At 39.3% G+C, this 27,891-nt stretch overlaps 1 protein-coding gene across 2 annotated transcripts in view; it reads left to right on the top strand.

Moving 5' to 3' along the window:
* STAG2 (STAG2 cohesin complex component) overlaps positions 1-27,891 on the top strand; it is a 195,140-nt gene that overhangs the window by 128,570 nt on the left and 38,679 nt on the right. For both annotated transcript variants that reach the window (XM_032763544.2, XM_075068837.1), the window contains exons 19-27: positions 643-846; positions 7,513-7,583; positions 7,928-8,015; positions 8,111-8,191; positions 12,707-12,799; positions 15,457-15,631; positions 21,253-21,392; positions 24,298-24,399; positions 27,409-27,557. In XM_032763544.2, coding sequence (XP_032619435.1) covers positions 643-846; positions 7,513-7,583; positions 7,928-8,015; positions 8,111-8,191; positions 12,707-12,799; positions 15,457-15,631; positions 21,253-21,392; positions 24,298-24,399; positions 27,409-27,557 — 1,103 coding nt within the window. The remainder of the gene's footprint in view (positions 1-642; positions 847-7,512; positions 7,584-7,927; positions 8,016-8,110; positions 8,192-12,706; positions 12,800-15,456; positions 15,632-21,252; positions 21,393-24,297; positions 24,400-27,408; positions 27,558-27,891) is intronic.

The raw sequence follows: 27,891 nt of genomic DNA, 5'->3' as shown, positions 1-27,891 counted from the left end.
TTTGTAAGTATTAAAACTAGTAAAACACAAAACTTGCATTTGAGAAGTGTCAGTTGAGCTACACAGTTGTAAACTTTATTGTTAGTAAAATTGTTTGGTGTTACAATTTGGGAGGTGATATATTGATATTTTTTCCCTGTGGTGGTATAGAGCAAATATGTTTGATATGTATTTATAAATACAGGGGTTGCTCTTAAAAGCTTTTCTATTTTGCTTTTGATGACTAGATATTACCACAATGTTGCCTGTATATCATAGATTACATCACAATACAACTAAAATGTTTTTCTGGTGACCATCAGGTATAAATACAAGTATTTTAGAATGGGAAATAAAAGTTTTTCTATACACTGTGCAACTATCACCATTAATTCAACTACTATCTAAAAGTTTTCTTTTGTGTTTTGTATTTTAAAATGTTAATTTTGGTATATGTTTTAAATTTGTAGTCTTCACTGATCCCCGGTTAATTATGTATTTTGTATTTGACTGTATTGCTACTATCGCTTTCTCTAGAGAATTGGCAGTTTTCTAAAATAGGGTCATGTTCAATACCACATAGTCATGAAAGAAACAAAACAATCTAAAAATCTTTGCTTTAATAACTAGAATATAATTGGAAGTTTGTTTTTACTTTTGTAGCATTTGGATGCCTTATTGCGACAGATCCGGGATATTGTAGAGAAGCACACGGATACGGATGTTTTAGAAGCATGTTCTAAAACATACCATGCACTCTGTAATGAAGAATTCACAATCTTTAACAGAGTTGACATTGCACGAAGTCAGTTAATAGATGAGCTGGCAGACAAGTTTAACCGACTTCTGGAAGATTTTCTGCAAGAGGTACATCATGTGCATGATGATCTTTTTCATATCTTACCATTTTCATTATATCTTGTTGGCTTAGTATCTCCAAAGCATACTAAATCCACTCTAATTTACAAAACTTTTAATATAGTTATCATAGTAATATACCATTTATAGATAATATATATAATAATGTTTCTATAAAATATAATATATGTCATTATAGTAACATACCATTTCAAGTCTGGTGAATCCAAGTGTGTTTTGTTCTGAAATTAAGTTGGTGATGATTCTGTTTCCTACCCTTTCAACGTGATGTAGGTCAAAATCTGTTGGTGATTTTTGTAAACATAACTTCATAGTTTGTCTCTTTATGCTATTAAATTCACTTGGACCTTCAATTTTTAAACAGTCAAGTTGCAAAATTTATATGTGGTGGTGAGAGTTACTTAGCTTGTAGATTTTGCTAGTAACACTTTTAATTGGCATCCATACTTTCTATTATGTGGTATTTCGTCTTTTTTAACTGTTTTTTTTAATGGGTTCAGTTATTTGTTATTATATATGTAATCATCAGAGGCACTTATTGCAGCATTAGGAAGTATTTTTTGTTTAAACAATCTTATCCCGTTGTTGTTCAAATATTAGTAGGAAGTAAACACCAAGGATGAAGATGAATTATGTAGAGTGTAAAAAGGACTATCCTGGGAATAGTGGCAGGAAAAACGTAATGACATTGGCACACATCAGGTACTGGAATTGTTTCCCAAGAGAAATGGCAAAGGAACTTCCACATGAGACATCTAAAATGGAAAAGGACAAAGGGTAAAATTTTCAAAACTGCCTGAGTGACTTTGCTTTAGGAGCCTAAGACTCATTGAAAATCAGTAGGACTTAAATTCCTCTGTCACTTACGCACCTTTGAAAATTTTACTCAAAATATTAGGGAAAAATCCTACATTGGTACAATAATGGACAAGATGGTCTTGTTTATATCTTTTCACAGAACTTACATATGGTATAGGTTCACCTCTATGAGTGACTTTAAGCTTTTATGCTCTTATGATATTACTAGATTGATATGGGGTTGGGAATGCTGCATTGAGTCCTTAAATTGTATACTGGCTTTTCTAGACATATAGCAATTGTTTCAGGTTTATATAAGAGAGAGTAAATATTTAAGTGACATTCCATTGTGAATGGTACTTTTAATCAAAACATTGTAATGCGGGCTCTTAAAGTGAGGTGGGGAGATAGAAAAGAGAGATAAATTAGAGTGAATCAGTCAAGCTCCACTGATACCAGCTTTCAGGAAGAAGACATCTAAGAACAATGAGCCTTGTGGGGCAGGGACCATGTCTTCTGCTGTGTTGAAGCATCTAGCGCAACAGGGACCTCAATCCAGATGTCTTTTGGGTGCTACTACAATCTAAATTAATAATACTCAATCTAGTGACTGGATTCAGCACAAAAATGGAACTTTTTTCTATTTTAACTTTTTGGTGTCAGAAGGTGGAAGATTTTGCTGATGAATAATTTTTAAAGGAGCTTTGTTTTCTCAATTATTGTTGCTTATTCATGTAATTCCTCTATGGCAGATAAGTGTTAGGCAGTCTCTATAAATCCCAGTATGCATAAGTACCCTTTATTTTTGATATACACCTCTACCCCGATATAATGCCTTCGGATATAACGTGGTAAAGCAGCGTTCTGTGGGGGGCGGGGCTGCGTACTCTGGCAGATCAAATCAGTTTCAATATAACGCAGTTTCACCTATTATGCGGTAAGATTTTTTGGCTCCCTGGACAGCGTTATATTGAGGTAGAGGTGTGTTTCAGTAGAAACTGGAAGGAATCCTAACAAATTTGTCCTGTTAAAGACAGTGTAAGCCATCTTGTAGTAGCTAAACAAAAAAGAAACCACAAAAGCTGATTTTTCCAGAACATCATGAAAGATCTGAAAACTTCTTTGCAAATTTCACAAACCAGTTTTATGACTTCCATATCCCGCTGACTGTGAATTACCAGGAGGATGATATTCTTAGCTATCCCACGGTGAATGAGAGCATTAATGCTATAGTTAGACCAAATTTTTCTCAAGAGGGTGTTTTTGCATAATAGAGCTGTTAGTCTTGGCAAGACCCTGCATAGACATCTTCATGAAAACAAATTCTGCTACAATATTAATTTATTTGTGTGAAATAACTTCATTCCTACCTCGACACACACAATCATGGCTCATAGTTGGAAATACTCGTTGAGATGGAACTTAAATGAATTTTTCAATTATTATTTTGGAGTATGAAATTTTCTGCAACTTGGCTCTGCTCCCTGGGCTTCTGTTTCTGTGGTGATCATAGAATATCAGGATTGGAAGGGACCTCAGAAGGTCATCTAGTCCAACCCCCTGCTCAAGGCAGGACCAGTCTCCAGACGGATTTTTGCCCCAGATCCCTAAATAGCCCCACAACCCTGGGTTTAGCAGGCCAGTGCTCAAACCACTGAGCTATCCCTCCCCTTGATGTTATGATCAGATTCTCCTTCCCTATATGTAAGAGAGAAGGGAAAAGCTTTAGTTGCTCATCTCCCTTGCCCCCATAGTTCTCAGCTACTGCACTGTACTGCAACCTGCCTTACTCACCAGCTATGCTTCTGGCTCTTCCTGCTCCTTGGCTGGAAGTTGGATTCCACCTCAGAATCCCAAACAGCAGTGCCTGCCTCATTGAAACAATGCACAGAACAGGCGGTGAAAATCCAGTTACTGCCTCCTTTGAGAGGGAGGATAGAAAGCAAGAGGTGGATCCTGGCTTGGCAGGGAGATAAGTCAATATCACTCAAAAATGGCAAACTCAGAAAAAAATGCTGAAATCCCAGTGGCATCCTGGAAAAATAAGTACTGTGGAGTCCATTGTGTCCTGATTGAGAAGAGTGGAGCATCTGCCTCTTAGATATTTTGTTTCAGATTGTCTCTGGACTCTGATAGGACATCCTGTGGAAAATCTGTGACCCAGATACTTTTGGGGGTTCGTGGCCATTCTTCCTCCTGGAAATGCAAGATTATAAAGGTCTAGGGAAGACTAGAGTCCAGGCTCTAGCCTGAGCCCAGAAGTCTACACAGCAATGAAACAGCCCCGCAGCCCAAGCTGTGCGAGCCCAAGTTGTCACAAGCCAGGAATGGATTTTCTTGGCTGGGTAGATATACTTGAAGAAAATAAAGCCCTTCTCTTCCTCAAAGAATGACAAGCTCTCCACCCTTTAAGTAATTGAATGAAGAACTGGACTTAAGTGGGGAAGATACACCTCTACCTCGATATAGCACTGTCCTCGGGAGCCAAAAAATCTTACCATGTTATAGGAAAAACCCCGTTATACTGAACTTGCTTTGATCCACTGGAGTGCACAGCACCCCCCTGTCATAGTATACGTTCCTCAATCTGAACCTTAGAGTCCAAAAATGAGGTACTAGCATGAAATTCTCTAAGCTTAATTACCAGCTTAGATCTGATAAGCTGCCACCAATCAGGATTCTGAGTACCCGATAAACTCTGGTCTCGCCAAAACCTTCCCTGGGGACTCCCAAGACCCAGACCCCCTGGATCTTAATACAAGGAAAGTAAACTCTTTCCCTCACTAGTGCCTCTCCTAGGCTTTCCCTCTGTGGATTACCCTAGAAGATCACTGGGATTCAACTCCTTGAATCTTAAAACAGAGGCTTTCCACCTCACCCAGAGGCAATACAGATTCAAGCTCCGTGAATCTAAACAAAGGGATTCCCCCTTTCCCCCCTCCCTTCTTTCTCCCTATCTCCCACCACTTCCCTGGTAAGTACAGACTCAGTTCCTTTGAGCCTTAACCAGGAGAAAAAATCAAACAGGTCTTAAAAAGCAAAACTTTTAATAAAAAGAAAGAAAAAAAAGTAAAAGTTATCCCTGTAATCTAGATGGTAAATATTACAGGGGTCTTTCAGCTTATAGACAATAGAGAAAAAGCCTTTCTCCAGCGAAATACAATTTAAAATACTTTTAGCCAAATACACATTAAAACTCTACCAGCCAGATACACAGTTGCAAATGCAGAAATAATCAAAAGACTATAACTGCCTTTTTACTCAATACTCACTATTCTGAATATATATGAGAGACTGTAGCAGGGAGATTGGCAAGAAACCTGGTTGCACATCTAGTCCCGTCCAGGACTCAGAGAGAACAAAGCAAAGCCCCAAAACCACAAACAAAGGCTTCCCTCCACGGAGATTTGAAAGTATCTTGTTTCCTGATTGGTCCTCTGGTCAGGTGTTTTGTTAACCCTTTCCAGGTGAAAGAGACATTAACCCTTAGCTATCTGTTTATGACACCCTCTTCACCCCCACACAGCTTTACTACGTTATATCTGAATTCGTGTTATATCAGGTCACCTTATATCAAGGTAGAGGTGTAGTTTGTTTTATTATTATTCCTGGACTCTTATCCAAGTTGGTACATCCTGTCCTTTACAGTCTTAGAAATAAAGATTTTTTTTCTTCTGCAGCATGTGTAGCTCTTGTGCCTGGCTACAAACACAGTGCAAATTGCAAAATGTGCTGGGAATTCACAGAAATGATTAAAGGTCTCCAGACCTCTGTCATCCTATTTGTGATGCTGCACTTGACATAACTCTGTTCACATTGTATTGTTAGCTGTTGGTAGAAGGATTTTGTGGGTCTGGGCTTCAAAAACAAAAGATATATTTATATCCCACTTAGTGCAGGCCCTCTCTGATGGCATCAAGTTGTATGAGGAAGACCTAGGATGTTGTCATGAAGTAATCCTCAGATCTTTGTAAGTTTGAGTTTCTTCAGGATAGGAGGGAGAAACACCATCCCCCATGGTCATATCATAACAGATTTAGGTATTCTGTTCTGGAACCTCTTTCCAGAAGCATCATCCCTTCTCCAAGCAAGCAGAAATGAAGAATTGCTGGCTCAACCCCACTAATCATAGGAGACTGAAAATCTGGTCTAGACTTGTACACTCATGACTGGCTTTTGAGTATTGTCAACAAGGACTTGTCATTGCATTGTCTCTCCTTCTCTTCTCTACTACATGTATTCTTACAGTACTAGGGATCACCCTCAGGGATCCCTACAGAAATAGAAATTGGCAGTTGAGGTGGTAATGATAATATTTAGCATTTATAGAACCTTCCATCTGATCTCAAATCATTGTACAAGACATAGTAAGGTGAATTTCTGTAAATCTAAAATTAAGCAATTACTTCAAATCTCTTTTGCAAAATAGAAAAAAATTGTTGCCATTCTAAAATGATTGCAACATCTCTTCAAGGTCAGTAATTATTGTAACCATATTTCAAAAGATGAAATGGAAGTGCATTGTTAAATGACCTGACCAAGGCTACAAAGGAAGTGCTAAGAATAGGTCTTAAGTCTCCAAGTTTGTTGCCTTAGCCAGAAGATCTTTCATCTTTATGGTATCTGTGTACAACCTCTTCTCAGAAATAGCCCGGTTGACTGCTACCACAAAAAAAATAATAAAGAGCATGACACTTGAGAATTTCCAAAAATAATCCAAGACACTTAGCAGGATTCTGCCATGTGATTCAGCTAGCTGAATTGAAACTGAATCCAGATTATGTTATAGGAGTTTATTCAAATTACAGAGAACCAATTCTGTAACTTAAAGTGTGTGTTGAAGGCCTTTGATTTGTTGTCACTTAGTTTGGATAGTATTTTTAGTATGTTCATACTCAATCCCTAACTTGTAAGGTTCTCTCCCTTGTTTATGGAACTAATTTGTTATAATTTATCTTCTAAATATCTAAAGGAGATTTCTTCTAGTGAAAATTTTAAACATTTATGTATATCATCTTCATAGGTGAGTCAGATTGCCAGAATAGTCTTTTCCCAGATAAGCACAGTGATGAGCACATATTGCCTGCTGGTCAGCCATTTTATTCAAGAAACTTCAATTACTGTTTTCCCCAGGCCCTCTTTTTGAAATTTTCCGACAGCAGTGGGAACAACCTAATTGTTAAAATTAAGTTGATAATGAAATGTACTCCAGTGACTGACTAATAGTAATTTAATGTCTTAGGTACACATAGCCACATGGGCGATATGTTATATGTTTAAGTTGTCAGGGTACTCTTGGGGAGACAGAGAAGTAGGGGGGCAGGGAGAAGTTTAGATGTAAGGTACAAATCACGGAAAGAATATCTGTAAAGTTTCCTACCTATCTCTTTTGTTTTGGTTTAGAGTTGATCCTGAACATGTTCCTAAGGAGTTTACTAGGCTACATTGAAGGTTTCCATATTTCTTTTTGGAAAAAGAGTTGTTTTATGACTGAGGTACTTGCCATATCAGTACTGACCAATGGTCCATCTAGTCCAGTATCTGTTGTGTGACAGTGGCCTCTGCTGGATTCTATAGAGAAACTTGAATCACCTTCAGAATACACCTGCCCGATTGTGCTATGCTACGTATGCCATAAAGAAATTTTCTACCTGGTCTTAGCTCTGGTCAGCAATTTATCTGAAATGTGAGGATAGATAGTTCTCATAACTTACTCTAGCTAGTGTTTTGTATCTTGTTGTAATGCCACTTTTCCTAACACAGATAAGAATTATTCAAAATGTGTTGATGCCTTCATACTAGGTCATTTAACACACTTTTTACTGCAACTCTTACCACAAAATAATTGTGTAATAGGGTGAGGAACCTGACGAAGATGATGCTTATCAAGTCTTGTCTACGTTAAAGAGAATCACTGCTTTTCACAAGTAAGTAGAATCTCAGCCTGAATATCTTGATTTTCATATTTGTAACATAGTATAGTTTCTTATATTATTAAATTGACCATTTTAAATTTTGTGAGAAACTTATATTTTGTTCAGTTTAAATTCGAACTGTGCATGACATTGGCAAATCTTGAATAGAAGACTATTGTAAATACAAAAACATTTATACAAAAATATCCTTATGATTTAAACTAAACTCTCTCTGGTTTCTTTACTAGGACAGTTAAAAGCATAGAGTAGTTATTAAATACCAAATTCCAGAATTAGTGTAATAAAGTATAGCCATTTGATGTGTTACAACACAGTTTCATTTCTGCTTTCTCCAGTGCTCATGACTTGTCAAGGTGGGACTTGTTTGGTTGCAACTACAAATTATTGAAAACCGGTATTGAAAATGGAGACATGCCAGAACAGGTACTTAAAATATGCATATATAAGTATAACAGTGAAGATACTTTGTTAATGTTTATATTGGGATTTTTTCATCTAACTTTTTTTCTTAATCACAGATTGTTATTCATGCACTGCAGTGTACTCATTATGTAATCCTTTGGCAATTAGCAAAAATTACTGAAAGCAGCTCCACAAAGGTATGTCATGTTCGAGCGGTAAGTCCAATTGAATGTATAATCTTTATAGCATTGTGAGAGTCTGTTAATTTCCTAGTGGAATCTGTATCATCTCTAGGATCACCCCCATCTACCCTCAATTTTTAGGGCTGGTTGAAACTTTTGAAATTACGATGAAAAATGACTCTCTTTCACACATTTTTACACATTTTTTTACACATCTGAATTCCTTCTGCCTTCACTTTTTCCTTCCTACTATTTAAAATGTACCATTGGGTCTGTGTAAATAAACAAGCTGTAGAACTTTAAAGATCTAATTTAAAGTAACAGTAGCAAAGTAACTGAGATGCAAATTAGCTACTCTGTCAGTGTGATACATATCAGAATAAAATTCGTAATACAGAGTAGTGAACCAAATGTACAAAATATAGTATAATCAAAGCTCTTTGTGCCCTTCAGGAATTGAATCTAAATTGTGCACAAGCCCTGAGGTATCTGTGGTAATTAATTTAAATGAAGAGGTTTTTATGTATTAAATTTCATAAAACAATCTGTGCAGTATCCTGCAATTTGTTTCTGTATTGCTGAATACTAAACACTATAAAAATTAGTAAACAATGAACAAAACGCAAGCTTGTAATGAAAAAAATCATTTGAAGGACCAAACTTTACCTGGTAAAATCAAGAAATTGCATAGTTTATGGGTATGTGCTGAATTAGGTGACGCTACAGTACTTGGTGCTTCTCTCCTTTTCAAATGCATAAAATAGTTCAAATTAGGGACTTGACTTTGAATTTTCTGAGTTTTATCCATTGTAGTTTTTGCAAAAAGAAATATTAACATTGCTTAATATAGTGTTTCATTATGTGGTATATAAAGGGTTTGACAAAGCAAAATGTATCAAGTCCTAAAGGGCTAGCTTCTGGTGTGGGGGTTTTTTTTTTGGGAGACAGGAGGAGGCCCATTAATGCAAATGTCAGGTACCCTGGTTTTGATGCTCAATAAATAAACAAAACAAAATGGAATTGACTGAATTGTGGTTTAACAAAAAGTTTAGTGCAGGGGTCCCCAGCACTGTGCTCGTGGGCACCAGTGTGCCCGCATACTGGCCGGCAGACAGGCATCCGCCAAAATGCCACCGACAAGCTGCATCATCCAGAGGCATCACCACCGAAATGCTGCCGATTTTCAGCAGTATTTTGGCGGCGACGCCTCTGATGACAGTGCTTGTCGGTGGCATTTCAGTGGTGACACCTATTGTAGTTGCCGCTTGTTGGCGGAATTTTGGCAGATGCTCGTCTGCTGCCACGGTCCTCCATGGTTCGTTGTCAGCCTCCTGCCAGTCTAAAAAGGTTGGGGACCACTGATTTAGTGCCTGGTAATTAAGGTTTGTCACAAGGGTGACTGAAGAAATGGAGGTAAGTACTAAATAATGGGGTTTAAGAATTGAAACAATGACAGTTCACTAAAACTATGTCAGGATCGCAATAAGGGCAGAGAGGGCCAAGGGTCAGAGCAGGGGGCATAGCAGAGGAGTTTGCAGTTGGGTTCTAGACCAGGGTTGATACCAAGGATCAAAGTCCAAGTCAGATTTCATGGTCCAAGTTGACACACGAACCAGGAATTCAGGAGCAAGGAGCAGGAATGGTCATGGCAGCTACAGGAGATCTGTGGTCAGGGCCAGCGCTTCCTTTTAGGCAGCCTAGGCAATCGCCTAGGGCACCAGGATTATTGGGAGGTGGCATTTTGCCAGGGAGGGTGGCAGGCAGCTCCAGTGGACCTGCCGCAGTCGTGCCTGCGGAGGATCCCCTGGTCCCGTGGCTGCAGTGGAGCTGCCACAGGCATTCCTGCGGACGGTCCTCTGCTCCCGCGGCTCTGGTGGACCTGCTGCAGGCATGGCTGCGGCAGCTCCACTGGAGCTGCAGACCAGCGGACCCTCTCCGCAGGAATGCCTGCGGCAGCTCCACCGGAGCAAGGGACCAGTGGACCTTCTCCGCAGGGCAGCGTGCGGGGCGGCGAAATGGCCGTGCGCCTAGGGCACTAAAAATACTGGTGCTGGTCCTGTCTGTGGTGGTGCTTGGACAACTCAGTTTACATAGGGCAGGGAGCCAATCAGGAGCCATGAGGCTGCTGTCTTGCATACTCTTGGGGCAGAACTTCCCATGGGCTGTGGCCCCAGTGGATCATGGGAACTGGAGTGGAAGCTGATGACAGCTGGCTGGTAGCTCTGCAGGCCTGGGCTATAGAGCTGTGGGGCCATATAAGCTAGGGCAACATTATAATGCCTTCAGTAGAAATAAAGAAAAAATACTAGAAAAGATGGTCCCTTTGAGATTATTTTTTCTTATTAAACAATCACATTTTTGAAAAGTAAAACTTCATCGTTTAGTTTAAAAGTTAAACCTATTTTATTATATATTTAACTGCTTCACTGCTGCCAAGTATACCAGGTATATACTTCAGTTGATTACAATTGAATGCCAATTGAACATGATGGCAAAGGGATTGAAGCAGAGAACCAGAAGTGGAAGGGATGTATTAAGCTTGATAAAAAGTTTTGTAACAGTACAAGGTCTAACTTAGTCACTGACGGTCTAAACAAACTGAAATGGAAATGAATGTAAGGTTCATCTTTGCTGGTGATGGAGTGCAGGCTATCAAACTGGCAGATTACATTATTTTTCTCTCGAGAATAGCTGTAAAATCCATTTTAATACTTTCAAAATTGGAATAAATAAATTTGTTTTAAAGAGTGAGAGAGCGGATGTAATTCAGAATATCTTATTCATATGTGTAGTCCCATTGACTTCATGTAATAAATTTGAATGGTGGATGGAATGGGTATATGTTTCATGTATTATATAAAAATACATAGAAACAATATTAACGTTGCAGTGACAAGCATGTAAGAGGTAGGGCATGTTGCTTGAGCACAAGAACAAGTTAAACCTGACACCTGGCACCAATAACAAGTTATTTTTTTGTGGGCTACCCTTTCAAATGGGGGATGTAACACCCTGAATGTGTGGGTTTTACGTATTTCTCTGTTATAGGGAGCCATCTTTCAAGTGTCCAAGGTCTACTAGAGTTCAGTCACCTGTTTAGGCTCCACCGTTTGGGCCTCACATCAGGTTTTAGTCACTGGTGACAGCAGCACAGACCTCCTTACTACTTGGGCTAAAGGAATAATTACTTTAGATGGTAGCAGTAGTAGTCTGTTGTCCTCTATAGACCAGCCACCAAAGGGGAGTATATATATAAAACTGAAACAGCAGATTTACATGTGCATTTATAGACTGTGTAGTAAGGGCATGGATCTGGCAGATTCTTTTTGGAAGGCAGAATAATTGAGTGGAGGAGATTTAAGTCTGCTATCTTAGAGGCCTGAGTTTTCTTCCCGGTTCTATCAGAAGTGTCCTGTACAACCTCTCAGTTACTCTTTCTCTGAAATAATGTTGCTGCTTGCCTCTCTCCTGTGCTAGAGATGTTTAGCCTTATTGATAATTCTATGCACTTCATAACCTTTATGATTGACCACCTGTGAGCTTGAGGTGAGACTAGAACTTGTGGTGTCCAGCTCCTAGCCTAATTAACCTTCCTGTAGCCCAAAGGATAGTAGGAGGAGGATTAATTTTACCTGTGTCCGGTCAGAAGGTTCAGTTTTGTGGAGGGTTTTTTTCTCCTCTTCCCTGGATGACTGGAGGTATTAATTGGCTGGCTCACTTTGAATGGTCCTGTGAAATATGTGTAAACTGCTTATAGTAGGCTGTTCCACCTTGTATTTAGCTGTGACATTCTGAATACATTTCCTTGACCTGAAGATCTCTACGTAAGTTTGAAAGCTTCTCTCTCACCAACAGAAGCTGGTCCAGTAAAAGACCCCACTCACCTTGTCTCTCTAACTTCAGAATTATTTTCTCTACCATGTTGACTATTTTTTTTTATTTAAAGAAATATCTGTTCAAAGGAACGTAGGTATTAGTCTTGGGAGGATAAATTAGTGAGTTGATGATGCAGCCATATGCACAAAATTCATTCAGTTTTAGCTAGGCTTACCTAATTTTCTGGAGTGCTGTCACAATTGGAAGCCTGTGAACCTGAACACAACCCCTCCCTCACAGATTCTTTTATTTAAAAAATGAAAAACGGGAGGAAAGTTTTGCTTGCATTTTTCAAATACTGTCGGGGGGAGGGAAAGGAGAGCTCCCATTCATCCACTCATAGGAGCTCTTTAACCAAAACATAGAGGAGAGAAATCACAGCTTCATCTTCAAACTTGAGAGATTTTCTCTGCTCCTTGAGCATATCTTAAACTCAGTCCCCTAAGTATGTTTCCTCCAAGTATATCGGGGTGATGACGTATTCAGTCTACTGCAACACGCCTCTGTCAATTTCATATGGGCTGGAATTTTCAAAGGCACCTGAAAGTTAAACACCTAGCTCCCATTTCAATCTATAGAATATTTATTTTTCAATGTAATTTAAAAAGTATTAAACTGTATTTCATTTCTATTTAAAATGTTTTATTTTTAAAGGAGGACCTTCTACGTTTAAAGAAACAGATGAGGGTATTCTGTCAAATCTGTCAGCACTACCTGACCAACGTAAACACTGCTGTTAAAGAGCAGGTTAGTGATTATTCTGAGCCTTACACTTTTATAACAGTGATTTGATGCTTTTAGAAGTGTTTAAATGATGTAAATGAGAAGTAATTATTTTAGTATTGCCTGCATGGGTATGTGATATGTGCAGTTTGCTAGATGTTCAAGTTCAGTGAATAGCAGTGTCCAGTAGTGCTGTGCGCATGTATTCTGCCTCATGTGCTCTTGGACTATATAAAAGAGGTTTATATGCCCAGCTACAGCTCATTTCCTTCAGACAGCCATAAGCAGCAAGTACAAACTTTCAGGGAATACTGTTACTTCATAGGTATAAAATAGTTCTTTGTTTATATTTAGGAATAGTAGTTATTAGAATGGAAATAAAATGCCCAGTAGGGTTAAAAATTCTATGTTGTTAGCTGTGGACATAGTTACAGTTGAAGCAGAGTCTTTTGGTTTCTGAATGTGTCCTATCTTGTGATAATTCAATGTCTGTTTCTGACAAACATACTTAGGACCTTTTCTGTCAAGAATTGTGGGACGTATTCTTAATTTTTGCTCTTTGTGCAAGTCATTCACCAACTATCTATGTAGAGACCAGAAAGGTCCATTAGAAAGAAACACCTCTTATAGATGGATATAAAGACATTATTTTCTGGCACTGAGGCCAGGTCTACACGACGAGATAAAATCGATTTTAGATACGCGATTTCAGCTACGAGAATAGCGTAGCTGAAATCGAATATCTAAAATCGATTTACTCACCCCCGTCTTCACCGCGCGGGATCGATGTCCGAGGCTCGCCATGTCGAATCCGGAACTCCGTTCGTCTTGCTGGAGTTCCAGAATCGATCTAAGCGCGCTCTGGGATCGATATATCGCGTCTAGATGAGACGCGATATATCGATCCTCGAGCAATCGATTTTAAAGCGCTGATACGGCGCGTCGTATAGACGTGGCCTGATTTGCTTGATGAGTCTGTGCTGAGTTCCTAATCTCATTCTATTGATTCAGGATCTGGTAGTTTGTGAAGCTTGGGTGCTAGATCAGCTCATGTTTGGATCTGATGCGAGGATGCCTTTAAACCACTCTAGGAGTTGGATTCAGTTGCCTTGATGCTTTCTGTTCTGTTGACTTTGGCATTGGTCACTGGTCGAGCTCCTCCAGAATAATCTTTCTGTACTTACTTCGAATTTGGTTCTGTCTTCTCCTATCTTGGTACTTTCACCAATGGGGCATGAGAGTGTTTGCACAAATAAAAGATGACACCACCATCATCCTCACAGGAATGGAAGGATGAAGATGCTACTGATACTCCTATCCGAGAAGGTAGTCATTTCTCCTCATCTTTACCAGACAATTCTGTGGCCTTCTTGACAGCACAGAGGAGTGAGTCTTTCTGTTCTCAGTTCTGGTTCCCTGTGCCACAGTGATCCCTAGCAACTGAGGTTGGATGAAGTCCTGGGGGTAAAGAGGGAGGACAGAGACTGGAAGGGATTAGACTGAGCTTGTATTGACCCCACTGTGCTAGTACAAACACAGAACAGAAAAACAGTCCCTGTCCTGAGGAACAGATGGCTTTTTCTCCCCCGTTGTTGTGTAAAGATCCAGGCAAACAGAGAAAGTAACCAAAGCATGTCTCTCTTGTGACTGTTAAGGGAAAATAGTGAAATTGTGTATAGAAAAATACTGTGAAATGGACAATAAACAAACTGAAGGATGAAGGAAAAATATGCAGAGAAAATAGTTCACCTGTAGTGAGAGCCCTGTGAGATTCTTTTTATTTACAATATTTCAGATGGTTGTGTGTTTGGTTTTTTGATAATTTTGTTTTATCCCTCCTAGCGACAGAAGGAGGGTTGAGTCCTGTCCCTGAGGAGTGGGGACAGTCAGGTCCTACCCTCTGTGTTTAGAGGACCTGGAGTGTTTAAACCAGGTTCTGCCAGAGTTCTAGGTAGCCCTGTAGAGGAGGAGGAGGTCATAATGACAGAGGGGCAGTTGGACCAAACCCAGGCAGCACTGTGACCCTTTCAGCAGATTGCAATGCCTGGAGCAGGAAACCACCATGAATGGGTGAATGTGTTCTGTTTCATTAGTTGCTTTTTGTTTTATTCTTTGTTTTCATTTTATTTTGTGATGTTTTCCGTTTGCAAAAAATGCAGGACTCTATCTCGAGCATTCTTTATTGTATGAACGTTAAATATGAACTTTTCAGACTTTACTTTGTTTTATTTTTGAGTGGAGGACCCTTTATATTTTTCCAGTTATTTTGCTTCTTTTAAAAAGATACTCCATAATACCTTTCAGACGGAACTTGAGACATCAGAATTTCGCAGGTCCTATAAATATTTCAGTTTGTAATAGACTTCATCTTGAGTGCGCCCTTATTTAAAGGTCAGATCCCAATTCAGCAAGCACACAGATGCAAGAGTTTATTCACATGGGTAGTCTCATTGCATCCAGTTGAACTGCTCTGTGAGTAAAGTTACAAATATTTCTTTAGGATCATACTTTGAATGTAAATATTTTCTGCATTGGGACTGTAAGTACCTTTTTTGTTGATGTTTAACTGCCAGTTTATTTAAAATATAGTTTCTGATGAAAGAGCAGAAGTTTAAGAAATTCAATATAGGAAGTCTTTTTTCTTTTTCTTTTTCTTCTTTTTTTTCCCTTTTGTAATATAGGCTTTCACTATTCTGTGTGATGTCTTGATGATCTTCAGCCATCAGATTATGTCAGGAGGACGTGACATGTTAGAGCCACTTGTTTACACTCCTGATTCTTCATTACAGTCTGAACTGCTCAGCTTTATTCTAGATCATGTCTTCATTGACCAGGATGATGACAGCAATAGTGCAGGTATGTATGTGTGTGTGGAGATATAGATATATTAAAAAAAAAACAAAAAAAACAAACAGGTTTTTCACTGTGTTCACTTTGCCTTCTAGCATGTGCACTTGCGTGTGCTTGCTGTCCTATGTCCATGTTCTTATGCAGTCTTGCCAGTTCTTGTGTACATGCAAACACAAAAGTATACATGAACATAGAAGCAACCATTTGAATCTGTTCTGATTTTGGGTTGTTGGAAGTAGTCCTCGGGGAGACAGATTTGGATTGGTAGACAGAAGACTGGGGAAATGACCAAAGGAACATGATAAAATAATTTATCACATGGATATGTTTCTAATGTGCATGTGTATATGTACTTAGTAAATAAAGGCAACTTAAGTCAACATATTGTAATTGTTTAGATTCATAGATTCTAGGGCTGTCTAGACCATCCCTGATAGACAGTTATCTAACTTACTCTTAAATATCTCCAGAGATGGAGATTCCACAACTTCCTAGGCAGTTTATTCCAGTGTTTAACCACCCTGAGAGTTAGGAACTTTTTCCTAATGTCCAACCTAAACCTCTTTTGCTGCAGTTTAAGCCCATTGCTTCTTGTTCTATTCTTAGAAGCTAAGATGAGCAAGTTTTCTCCCTCCTCCTTATGACACCCTTTTAGATACCTGAAAACTGCTATTATGTCCCCTCTCAGTCTTCTCTTTTCCAAACTAAGCAAACCCAGTTCTTTCAGCCTTCCTTTATAGGTCACGTTCTCTAGATCTTTAACCATTCTTGTTGCTTTTCTCTGTACCCTCTCCAATTTCTCCACATCTTTCTTGAAATGTGATGCCCAGAACTGAACACAACATTCCAGTTGACCTAACCAGCTCAGAGTAGAGTGGAAGAATGACTTCTCGTGTCTTGCTCAGAACACACCTGTTAATGCATCCCAAAATCACATTTGCTTTTTTCATATTGTGTGTGTAGTTGGGGTTATTTCTTCCAATGTGCATTACTTTACATTTATCCACATTAAATTTCATTTGCCTTTTTGTTGCCCAATCACTTAGTTTTGTGAGATCTTTTTGAAGTTCTTCACAGACTGCTTTGGTCTTAATTATCTTGAGCAGTTTAGTATAATCAGCAAACTTTGCCACATCACTTTTTACCCCTTTCTCCTGATCATTTGTGAATAAGTTGAATAAGATTGGTCCTAGCACTGACCCTTGGGGGGACACTACTTGTTACCCCTTTCCATTCTGAGAATTTCCTATTTATTCCTACCCTGTTAACCTAACTGTCTTTTAACCAGTTCTAAATCCATGAAAGGACCTTCCTTCTTATCCCATGACAACTTAATTTACATAAGAGCCTTTGGTGAGGGACCTTGTCAAAGACTTTCTGGAAATCTAAGTACACGATGTTCACTGTATCTCCCTTGTCAACATGTTTGTTGACCCCTTCGAAGAACTCTAATAGATTGGTGAGACACGATTTCCCTTTACAGAAACCATGTTTACTTTTGTCCAACAATTTGTATTCTTCTATGTGTCTGACAATTTTATTCTTTACTATTGTTTCAACTAATTTACCTGGTACTGTTGTTAGACTTACCGGTCTGTAATTGCTGGGATCACCTCTAGAGCCTTTTTTAAAATATTGACGTTACATTACCTATCTTCCAATCACTGGATACAGAAGCCAATTTAAAGGACAGGTTGCAAACCATAGTTAATATTTCTGCAACTTCACATTTTGAGTTCTTTCAGAACTCTTGGATGAATGCATCTGGTCCCAGTGACTTGTTACTGTTAAGTTTATCAATTAATTCCAAACTCTCCTCTAGTGACCTCAATCTGTGACAATTCCTCCGATTTGTCACCTACAAAAGCCGGCTCAGGTTTGGGAATCTCCCTAACATTCTCAGCTGTGAAGACTGAAGCAAAGAATCCATTTAGTTTCTCTGCAATGACTTTATCATCTTTAGTGTTCCTTTTGTATCTTGATTGTCCAGGGGCCCCACTGGTTGTTTATCAGGCTTCCTGCTTCTGATGTACTTAAACATTGTTACTAGCTTTTGCATTTTTGTCTAGTCGTTCTTCAAATTCCTCTTTGGCTTTTCTTATTACATTTTTACACTTAAGTAGGCAGTGTTCATACTTCTTTTTATTTACCTCACTAGGATTTGACTTCCACTTTTTAAAAGATGCCTTTTTATCTCTCACTGCTTCTTTTACATGGCTGTTAAACCACGGTGGCTCTTATTTAGTTCTTTTACTGTGTTTTTTAATTGGGTATACATTTTAAGTTTGGGCTCTGTTATGGTGTCTTTGAAAAGCACCATGCAACTTGGCAGGGAATTTCTTTAGCCAACCTGTAACCTTTAAATTTCTGTTACTAACGCCCCTCATTCTTGTATATGTTCCCCTTCTGAAATAACCACAGTGTTTGGGCTGTTGACGTGTTTCTCCATCACCACAGGGATGTTAGAATGTTATGCTTATGTTCAACTTATTCCAAACCGTCCTTTATAGTTACCTCTTGCAGCTCCTGCACTCCACTCAGGAACTAAAATCAAGATTGCCTCTCCCCATTTGTGGTCCCAGTAACAAGCTGCTCCAAGAAGCAGTCATTAAAGTATCGATAAATTTTGTCTCTGCATTCTCCTGAGTGACTGTTCCAGTCAACTATGGGAGTAATGAAATCCCCCATCCTATGATTGCGTTCTTTTAATTTTGATAGCCTCTCTAAATTCCCTTAGCATTTCAGTCGTCGCTATCCGACGGTCCTGGTCAGGTGTGTTCAGTAATAGATCGCCTGAATGTTCTATTCTTATTGAAAGCGATGAATTACTTCCCATAGAGATCTAGTGGATCCATGCCTGGTCACCCAATCCCAGCTCTGCAAACACAGGCTAGGGACACCATCCTGCCATGTCCCTGGCTAAATAGCAATTGATGGACCTATGCTTCCATGAATCATCTAGCTCTCTTTTGAATACCGTTATGGTATTGGCCTTACACAATCACCCTCTGGCAAGGAGTTTTTCCAGAGGTTGACATCGTTGCATAAAAAATACGTTCTTTGTGTTTTGTTTTAAACCTGCTCCTATAATTTCACTTGGGTGCCCCTTGTTCTTGTTATTATGAGAGGAGTAAATAAACTCCACGTTTACTCTCGATACCCCACTCATGATTCTTCCTAGACCTCAGCCATATCCCCCCTTCAGTCCTCTTTTTCCAAGCTGAAAAAGTCCCATTCTTATTAACTTCCTCATATGGAAGCCGTTCTGTCATTTTGTTGCCCTTTTCGGAACCTTTTCCAATTCCAATATATCTTTTGTGAGATGGGGTGACCACATCTGCACACCAATCAAGGTGTGTGCCTACCACGATTAGGAAGCATCTTGGTTTTGTTTGATAACTTTACCGTGTATCATACATATTGAAGAAGTAAGCTGTGGTATAGAGAGAACTTTTAGGGTTGATACAAAAATATTTTCATTCTTAATAATAAGAATTGAAAACATTTTTAAACTGAAATTTGCAGGGGAGAGGGGAGTTCACGGCAAACTTGTTAGGGCTGTAGGAGTAGTCTCCCAGGGAAAGTATTAGAAAGTTCCATCACTAGGGATGTTGTAAAAATAGACAGCAAACGACCTGTTGCAGAACAATACCAGAATTGGCAGCCATGAGGGTCTTTCCAACTCTTATGTTTTTAAAAAACACACAACACACGACTCTCACTCTCTCTCACCCCCCCCCCCCCCCCCATCGGCTATATGTGTCTTCCCACCTCGGTCCTCTACCAGAGGCCTGGGACAGTGTGAGGTTCTGCGCACGTATCCTAGCTGTTCCTAGCACTTGCCACTCTCTCTGGACAGAGAGCGCTGATGTTCTGGGAATCTGTTGGAGCCCACTTCGCCAGCTTGGAGTCACACCCCGAGTGCTCTACCACCACTGTGACCACTTTGGCCATTCACTATCCACATTCTCTCTGTTCCTCTTTCAGGCCTCTGGTACTTCTCCAGCTCATTCATATTCCTTCTTCTAGAATGTTTCTGTCACTTGGCCACTTGCTATTCTTATCACCACCGCTGTCTTTTGGTCCTTGTCTATGACCAACGATGTCTGGTTGATGGCCAGTAACCTGCCTGTCCGTCTGGATCTGGAAGTCCCACAGAATCTTAGCCCTGCTATTCTCCACAACCTTCTGTGGAATCTCCCATCTGGTCTTGGGAGGCTCTAGCCCATACGCTGTGCAGATGTTCCTGTACACAATGCCAGCCACTTGGTTGTGCTGTGTGTGTGTGTGTATATATGTGTGTGTGTGTGTGTGTATATGTGTGTGTGTATATATATAAATAAAAAGTAAGAAAAAAACCTGTAAAATAAATCTTTTTTTGTCCAAATAAAGGGCTTCAACCTGCTGCTGTTGAAGTCAGTAGTAAAATTCCCATTGACTTTGATTGTGCAGGATTAGGCCAAAAATTATTTATTTATAAATCTTAAAATGTAATATACAGTCCCCCCACAAAAGACCCACAACACAAACACCTGGTGTGTGAGCTGTTTTACGTGCTTAGCGATCTGAAAGGTTTACTGGTTAGAGCAAAAGAGTCTAGAAACCAGAGTATTTTAGATTCTCATCTGATAGTTGTAAGCTTACTCTGTGACCTTGGGTAGCAAGTAAGTTAACCTATGTGATTTAGTTATCCCATGTATTAAAACCACATTGTTAACCTTGGTACTGAACTTCTTTACAGATTTGCTTGTGAGCTTCTATTTTTGCTTTTCTTGGCTGCACTCGAAGTAAATACTACTTAGTCAATATTTCACAAAGCCAATGATTAGTTAATAAGGGTGTAAAGTGAAATGGGGCTTGATAACAGCATGCAATAACAGGGGTGTAGGGCATTTCACATTTACATCTGTTCAGATTAATCCCAGCAAGAGAGAGACTTAAAAATAGTTATAATAAAATGGTGGTGTAGAGATTGCAAAGAAATTGTCAGTCACACAAATCTTTACTAGAATTGGCATTGTTGTTGATAGTCTCTAAAAAGTCATAGGATTTGAGTGTATCGAGGGAATGTTCACTTAGAGGCATTTCTCCCATGACAGGGTTGGTGTATTACAAGATTTGGTCAGATGTAACTGTGTAAACATTGAAAAGACACTTCTTCATTACCAAAAAGTAGAAAATAAATTGTAGTAATAAAGCTGCTTTTAGCAAACGGTAAAAATGTATTAGTTTAGCCAAATATTGCTACACAACATTGAAATTAATAGTTTGTCACAGTAATCTGGCTGCTTTATTATTAGGAAATACACTTATGGTAAAGTAACACCTTCCATTCAGTGATCTCAAAGTACTTTAGAAGTCTTATTTAAACCGTATAACATTCCTTTGGAATAGGTACTAGTCCCATTTTTCAGACGGGTGAAGTCATTTGTCTCAAGGTAACAGTGGGTTACTGGGAAAGCTAACAGAATTCTTGAGCCTTGACTCCTGGTGCTTTTGCTATAACACTTCATATAGAGATAGAAGGCCAAAATGTAAAGTGTTCAGCCACTTGAGTAAGTAAATGACCTGAATAATAAAAAAACAACAAAAGTCATAGGTAGTTTAATGCTTTGCGTACCTTCCAGATGGACAGCAGGATGATGAAGCTAGCAAGATTGAAGCATTGCACAAAAGAAGAAATTTGCTTGCAGCTTTTTGTAAACTTATTGTATATACTGTGGTTGAAATGAATACTGCTGCAGATATTTTCAAGCAATATATGAAGGTAAATTTGAAGACTTTGTATAATAGTGAAACATTAAAAATACTGCAGTATAACAAAAATAGTATTTGTAATTAAACCTTGTGGGTGCCTGTTTCTTTGATTATGTGACAGATATATTTTAAATCAAATATAAACAGGTAGTTGTTGTCCCATGTTTCCATATGGAAAATTGCAAAGACAACTTTGTCAGAGCAACACATTGTTTTATTGTGTAAAATTATTCCCACAGCTGAACTTGAACACTTTTAATAGATTTATTTTTCCATCCTGATATATGGTACTTTTGATTTCTTGTTTTGAGTACGGGAAGGTAGCTGGCTTTTTTTAACCTCGTTACTCTAGATGAATAAAAATCATCTCAGTGATGGCTAATTCCAAATGAAAATGAAATTCTTTTTGATACACAAGTTCTTTTAGAGTTTTGTAGGATGGAAAAATTATTGGATCCAGGGAACAGAGATTCCCATCAAATAGAAATTTTACTCATTACACACAGATTACTGCTTTAGTTCAATAAATAATACCCTCTGTTCCTGAGATCCAGAGCCATGCCTGCTCATCCTGAGCCTTCTGTCTGTGAACATAGAAGTCTTTGCTCTTTACCTGTACAAAGAATGCATTAACTATTCCATTCTGTTGCCCCCTCTGACCTATGGCTACACTACAGAGCTTGCAGCTGTAGCACGGCTAGTGCAGATGCCCTAAACCAGAGACTCTTAACCTTTGCAGACTACTCTACCCCCTTCAGAAGTCTGATTTGTATAAACAAATCAGTAGTTCTCAACCAGGGCTACGTGTACCATGGGAGTACACAGAGGTCATCCAGGGCCTACATCAATTTATCTGGATATTTGCCTAGTTTTACAACAGGCTAACAAAAAAAGCACTTAAAAAAAGTCAGTACAAACTAAAATTTCATACTGACAATGTCTTGTTTATACTGCTCTATATACTATACAGTGAAATGTAAGTAGAAATACTTATATTTCAGTTTATTTACTTTCTCATTTTTACCATATAATTATAAAGTAAGCAATTTTTCAGTAATAGTGTGCTGTGACACTTTTGAATTTTTATGTCTGATTTTGTAAATTAGTGGTTTTTAAGTGAGGTATAATGTACAGAAGACCTATCAGACTCCTGAAAGGAGTACAGTCGTCTGGAAAGGTTGAAAGTCACTGATCTAGATAAGTTGATGTACCCTCTGGAAGACCTCTGTATAACCTCAAAGATACACATACTCCTGGTTGAGAACCACTGCTTTAAGCTGATGGAAGGGAGCTCTGCCATTGACTTAATTACTCCAGCCCCCGCAAGCAGCAATGGCAGTGTTGGCAAGATAAGCTCTCCCGCCAACGTAACACTGTGCACACTAGCATGTAGGTTGATGTAACTTTCATCGCTCAGAGGGGTGTATTATTCACACCCCTGAGGCACATAAATTATGCCAACTTAAGCTGTAGTGTGTACTTAGCTTGAGTGTACAGGTTTTTTTTTTTTAGCACAGTGACGGATTCTCTCCTAATTATTTTAACGTGCTTTCTGGATAACTGAGGAGTAAATATAGATTCTTTATTCAATTTTAAATACTTTTAAGGAACAATGGGAGAAATTTTATTATATTTATTATTTATTAATTTTAAAAGGCAGCTGCAGAGGCCAGGTAGCCCTCCTGTAGAAGTTGAGGAAGGACTACCCCCTTTGCCACAAAGAAAATGGGCTTTCCTCACCATTGTCACCAGAATTACTAGAATAAGCTCTCCTCCCAAGAAAGGCAGTGCTACTAATGCCTGTGTATTTATTAAGTATGGCTGCCTGTCAACCGTGAAGCTAAATACAGTAATTTCTCACTTAACGTTGTAGTTATGTTCCTGAAAAATGCAACTTTAAGTGAAATGATGTTAAGTGAATCCAATTTCCCCATAAGAATGAATGTAAATAGGGGGGTTAGGTTCCAGGAATTTTGTTTGCTGTACAGTACTATAGTTAGGAGGTGCCCCCGCCTTACCCCACACAGGCACAGCCCACTGGCACTGAAGACTGTGAGGCAGGCAAGGAGACTGAAGGTGCTGTAGGCTAGGAGAAGCACATTGCGCAGTGGCAGCAGCTTCCTCTACTTTGCAAGCACCAGGGGCAGGGGGCTCAACCCTCAGCTCGCCCACGCCACCCCTTCCCCCAAGCCCCCACCCTTAACCCGCCTCTTCTTCCCCCTCCCATCTCCCCCTTTACTCCGCACACCGTGTCCTTGCTCCTCCCTCCTGCCTGCGGCAATCAGCTGGCTTCTGGCATTCAGGAGGGAGGCGCGAGGACATGGTGCACAGGCACCTCCTGAATGCCGCAAGCCAGCTGATTGCCACGGGCAGGAGGTGTGGGGGGATGAGGGGGAAGGTGCTGATCCATGGGGTCTGCCGGTCGGCTGGAGGCTCTGGGGGAGGGGAGCATAGGGGAACTGATGGGGGGCTGCCTGCTGTGGACAAAGCGGGCAACCAAACGACGTTATAGTGAAGCATTGCACAACTTTAAATGGAGCATGTTCTATAATTGAGCAGGGGCGTAAGTTTGAAACAATGTTAAGTGAGAGGACGTTAATTGAGTTACTGTAGGTCATTCTGCCTCAAAACAAACACTCTTGTTCATTAAGCAGGGTATAAAAGGCAATGGAAAACTTCTGTTGAACTTCTCAAAAATTTCAGATTTTTAGAGTATAATTTTATAGTGGTGAAAAATGTGTTTAACACTGTAAGCGATTTCATCATTTCCTTCTTGTTAGGTACTGAACATGTTTCTAGCAAAGTACATGGTAAAGAAAGTACATAATGCATTATTCTTTTCTGAAGGTCTCAGTAGTAAAATGTATTTTTCTAAAGTCTAAAGCTTCAGCTGTTTTGTGTGGATTTTTTCCTAGTATTACAATGACTATGGAGATATTATCAAAGAAACAATGAGTAAAACAAGACAGATAGACAAAATTCAGTGTGCGAAGACACTTATTCTTAGTTTACAGCAGGTAAGAATTATTCATTTTAAATGTTCATATATAAATACAGAATAACATATTCCTTGTTGGTTGTGGGTAACTTTTTCATAGGAAATTGTGTGGAGGGGAGGGTTAGAAGGAGGTATTAAACTGTTAAGTAAGGCTCTAATAATTTTTAAGGTGATATTTAAAGAAAACGCTGCTTATTCTGCATTTGTCTTCAAGTATTATGTTAATGAAGGGTGGGGAAAAGATTGTAAAAATCTAACGCAGAGGTACTCTGTCATAATATCTTACAGTTCTAGAATAGTGAGTGGAGCCGCATGTTCATTTTAATAATATGATAAATGCATTACAGACTTCCTTAATTACATGTTCTTGAGCGGATCAACAAGGAAAAATAGCTCCCACTTTTCCCCCAACTGTTTTCATTCTGTCTAGTAATGAAAAAAACTTACCTTATTTATTACACATCAGTGCTTGGCAAATGCTTCATTCATCTCAGAAATTTAAAATATCTTTCAGCAATGACATAATTCAGGTGGACCCACATTGACGTTAGTGGGGTGCTGTGTGTTTGCAGGGGACCACCCACATGGATCTCACTTTAGGATTGTAGGCCTAGAACAGTGATTCTCAAACTTTTGTAGGACCCCCTCCCCTGATATAAATTAAAAATGCTTTTAAATATATTTAATACCATTATAAATGCTGGATACAAAGTGGGGTTTGGAGTGGAGGCTGACAGCTCGCAACCCCCTACGTAATAATCTTACGACCCTCTGAGGGGTCCCAACCCCGAGTTTGAGAACCCCTGGCCTAGAAAGAAAAAAAAAAATGTTCAAATAACTGCTAATTTCTCTTTATACAATTATGGACTTTATCCAGCTGGTTTGTTAGTAATTTTTTTTGTGAAATCATAAATTCTCATCAGCCTTCTCTGCGTGTATCCTATAGACAATCTAATGGTCTAAAAAAGGTATTAAACAGTATACTAATAATGGTCACATAATGCCAACTTGATAGGAGTTCCATATACCAGTGTGGTCGAAAAAAGAATACAAAGGGACTCAGAAAACGTAGAAAATATATTAAACTTGGAAAAATGCTTAGTAATGCGTCTAGGAAACGACATTATAGGGGAGAACCCTTGGAAGCAGAAGAGCTGAAAAGAGACCATAGGACTGATAGGGTGTGTCGACACAGGGATAAAAGACCTGCAGCCAGGGTGTGTTTGGCCCACATCATCTGACTCAGGCTCAGACTGTGAGGCGAAAAGTCCCTGTGAAGAGGTTCAAGCTGGAGAAGGAGCTCTGGGACCTTCTAGCTTCGCAGGGCCCAAGCCCGAACAGCTGCACAGTGATTTTTCAGATTCTGAGCCCAAGTCAGCTGACCTGAGTCAGCTGCAGGTTTTTTATCCCCAGTGGAGACATACCCATAGTGTACAAGAAATAAGACATTTTGCAGTGTAATATAACTGCAAAAAAGGCACTGAACTGCATAAATAGACACTTCATGGGACAAGCTGCTAGCAATCATTTTGTTCATAAATGCATGTAAGTTATATTTTGCTCCAGTATCTTGTTACAAAAAAGATACTGACAGATGGAAAGAAGTTTAGTGAATAGAACCGAAGAAGGAAGCTAGAAGTATTGATATAAGAGGAAAGATTAAAAGAGCTCAGTGTGTTCAGTTTTGCCAAATATTGGTGTAGGTCTACCAGTAAATGAAAGATATAAACATGGGGGCGGTGAGATCTAGGCTTCATTGAAGTCATGAGAATTTTGCCATTTACGTCAGTGGGGTCAGAATTTCACCATAGAGGTGGAGAGGAGGAACTTTCATTTAGGATGGTACAAAGGGATGAACTAGAAATTGATGGATTGAGTAGGCACTCCACACTACAGTGATAGTTATTGCCAGTAGCTACTGTTGTGCTTTGCTCTTGTTCGATGATGATAAGTCGGCTGTGTGCATGTTCCCTCTGTGCTGCCCCAGTTCTGCATGGATAGCTAACGCAGCAAACCCCAAGAGAACCCCCAAAGACCACAGACTCTAGTAAGATATGAAGGAACCCGAGCCATGTTTATTGTCAAACGAAGCACAGTAATAGTTTCCCGTAGACTCTACAAGCCATGCTACGAATTTGTGCCCCTGGCAATGAACCGGCTCAGTCAGTGGCGGGACTTTCCACTGCCCCTGAGGCCAGACAAAGATGTGCACTCTGGGACCTACTTTTATACAGTTAAAGGACAGATTACTCATCCTTACTGATGTATTGAGGTACAGCCTCTTGGCTCATTAGGGTGCTGTCTCCCCCTTTGATTATGTTGTTTCAAACAGATCTATCCATCATGCTGTCTTTCTGACCCTGTCTTTAAGATGCACCTGCCTGTTCCTTGTTACGTCTGTGGAGTGTCCTTGTATCAGGATGTCCAGGTGCCATCTTGGAACAAGTTCCTTTTATCAGCACTTACATGTGAATGCACCTGCTTCTAACAACCCTCTTCCCACCAACTTCTGTGAGCGGGGCCTGCCTCTGGCTCACAGCCCAGTTTTTGCTTAGCAATGCCTGGAAGTACTTTGGTTCAGGCCTCAGACTGGGCCTCTGACACAAGAGTTTGTTTCAGGGCCTCATCTTACTACAGGAGTCGCATGAGAAACCGTATGGATACCTAAATAGAAAATATTTAGGATGGGAATCTGGGGAATTACCCTGAGAACAAGGTGTGCTAAACTGTGCAGTTGTCTCATTCGGAATGTGCTGAAAGCCTCATATCTTGGGATAGCTAAATCTAGACTAAACTTATTAGGGAATATACTTTTAAGGAATAATCCTGACTTGGCAGGGAGATGCATTTGTAGACTTAAGTTTTCATAAATCGCCAGTTTTCATTATTCTGTAATGAAACATTGCCTAATTATGCAAAATTTATTTTCTTACAATCACAAAAGTGAAAAATCTGGTTCTCAGTCTAGTTTTATACGATATTTGGTATATTTTAATCAGTAAATATCTTTCTTCCTCATTTCATGCAGCTTTTCAATGAGATGATACAAGAAAATGGTTATAATTTTGACAGATCATCACCGACATTTAGTGGTATTAAGGAACTTGCTCGACGTTTTGCTTTAACATTTGGACTTGATCAACTGAAAACAAGAGAAGCTATTGCCATGTTACATAAGTAATTACCTGATACATTTATTTTTTTTTTACTTCATTTCCGCAGACATGAAATTTTGTCTCTGACATGACAAATATTTTGTTTTGGGAATTTACCAAAGTGATGTATTAATACAAAATGTTTTAGTGCTAATTGAGCATCTTTTATTTTGCTAGTCAAGTAGAGGTGAAAAAAGTGAATTTTCTATTGTAGTTTCACTTGATTCTAAGAACCATGTTTTCCCAGAGCTTTAAGGGGAGCCTGACTGTACTATACCAAAATAAAAACCCTAAGCACTGAATAACTTTACTGTTCAGCCTCATTCTAGTTCCTTTTATACTACATGAAATGCTAG

The sequence above is a fragment of the Chelonoidis abingdonii genome, chromosome 8, assembly GCF_003597395.2.
Source record: "Chelonoidis abingdonii isolate Lonesome George chromosome 8, CheloAbing_2.0, whole genome shotgun sequence".
Classification (NCBI taxonomy): domain Eukaryota; kingdom Metazoa; phylum Chordata; order Testudines; family Testudinidae; genus Chelonoidis; species Chelonoidis abingdonii.
This window is presented reverse-complemented; position numbering and strand designations above follow the sequence as displayed.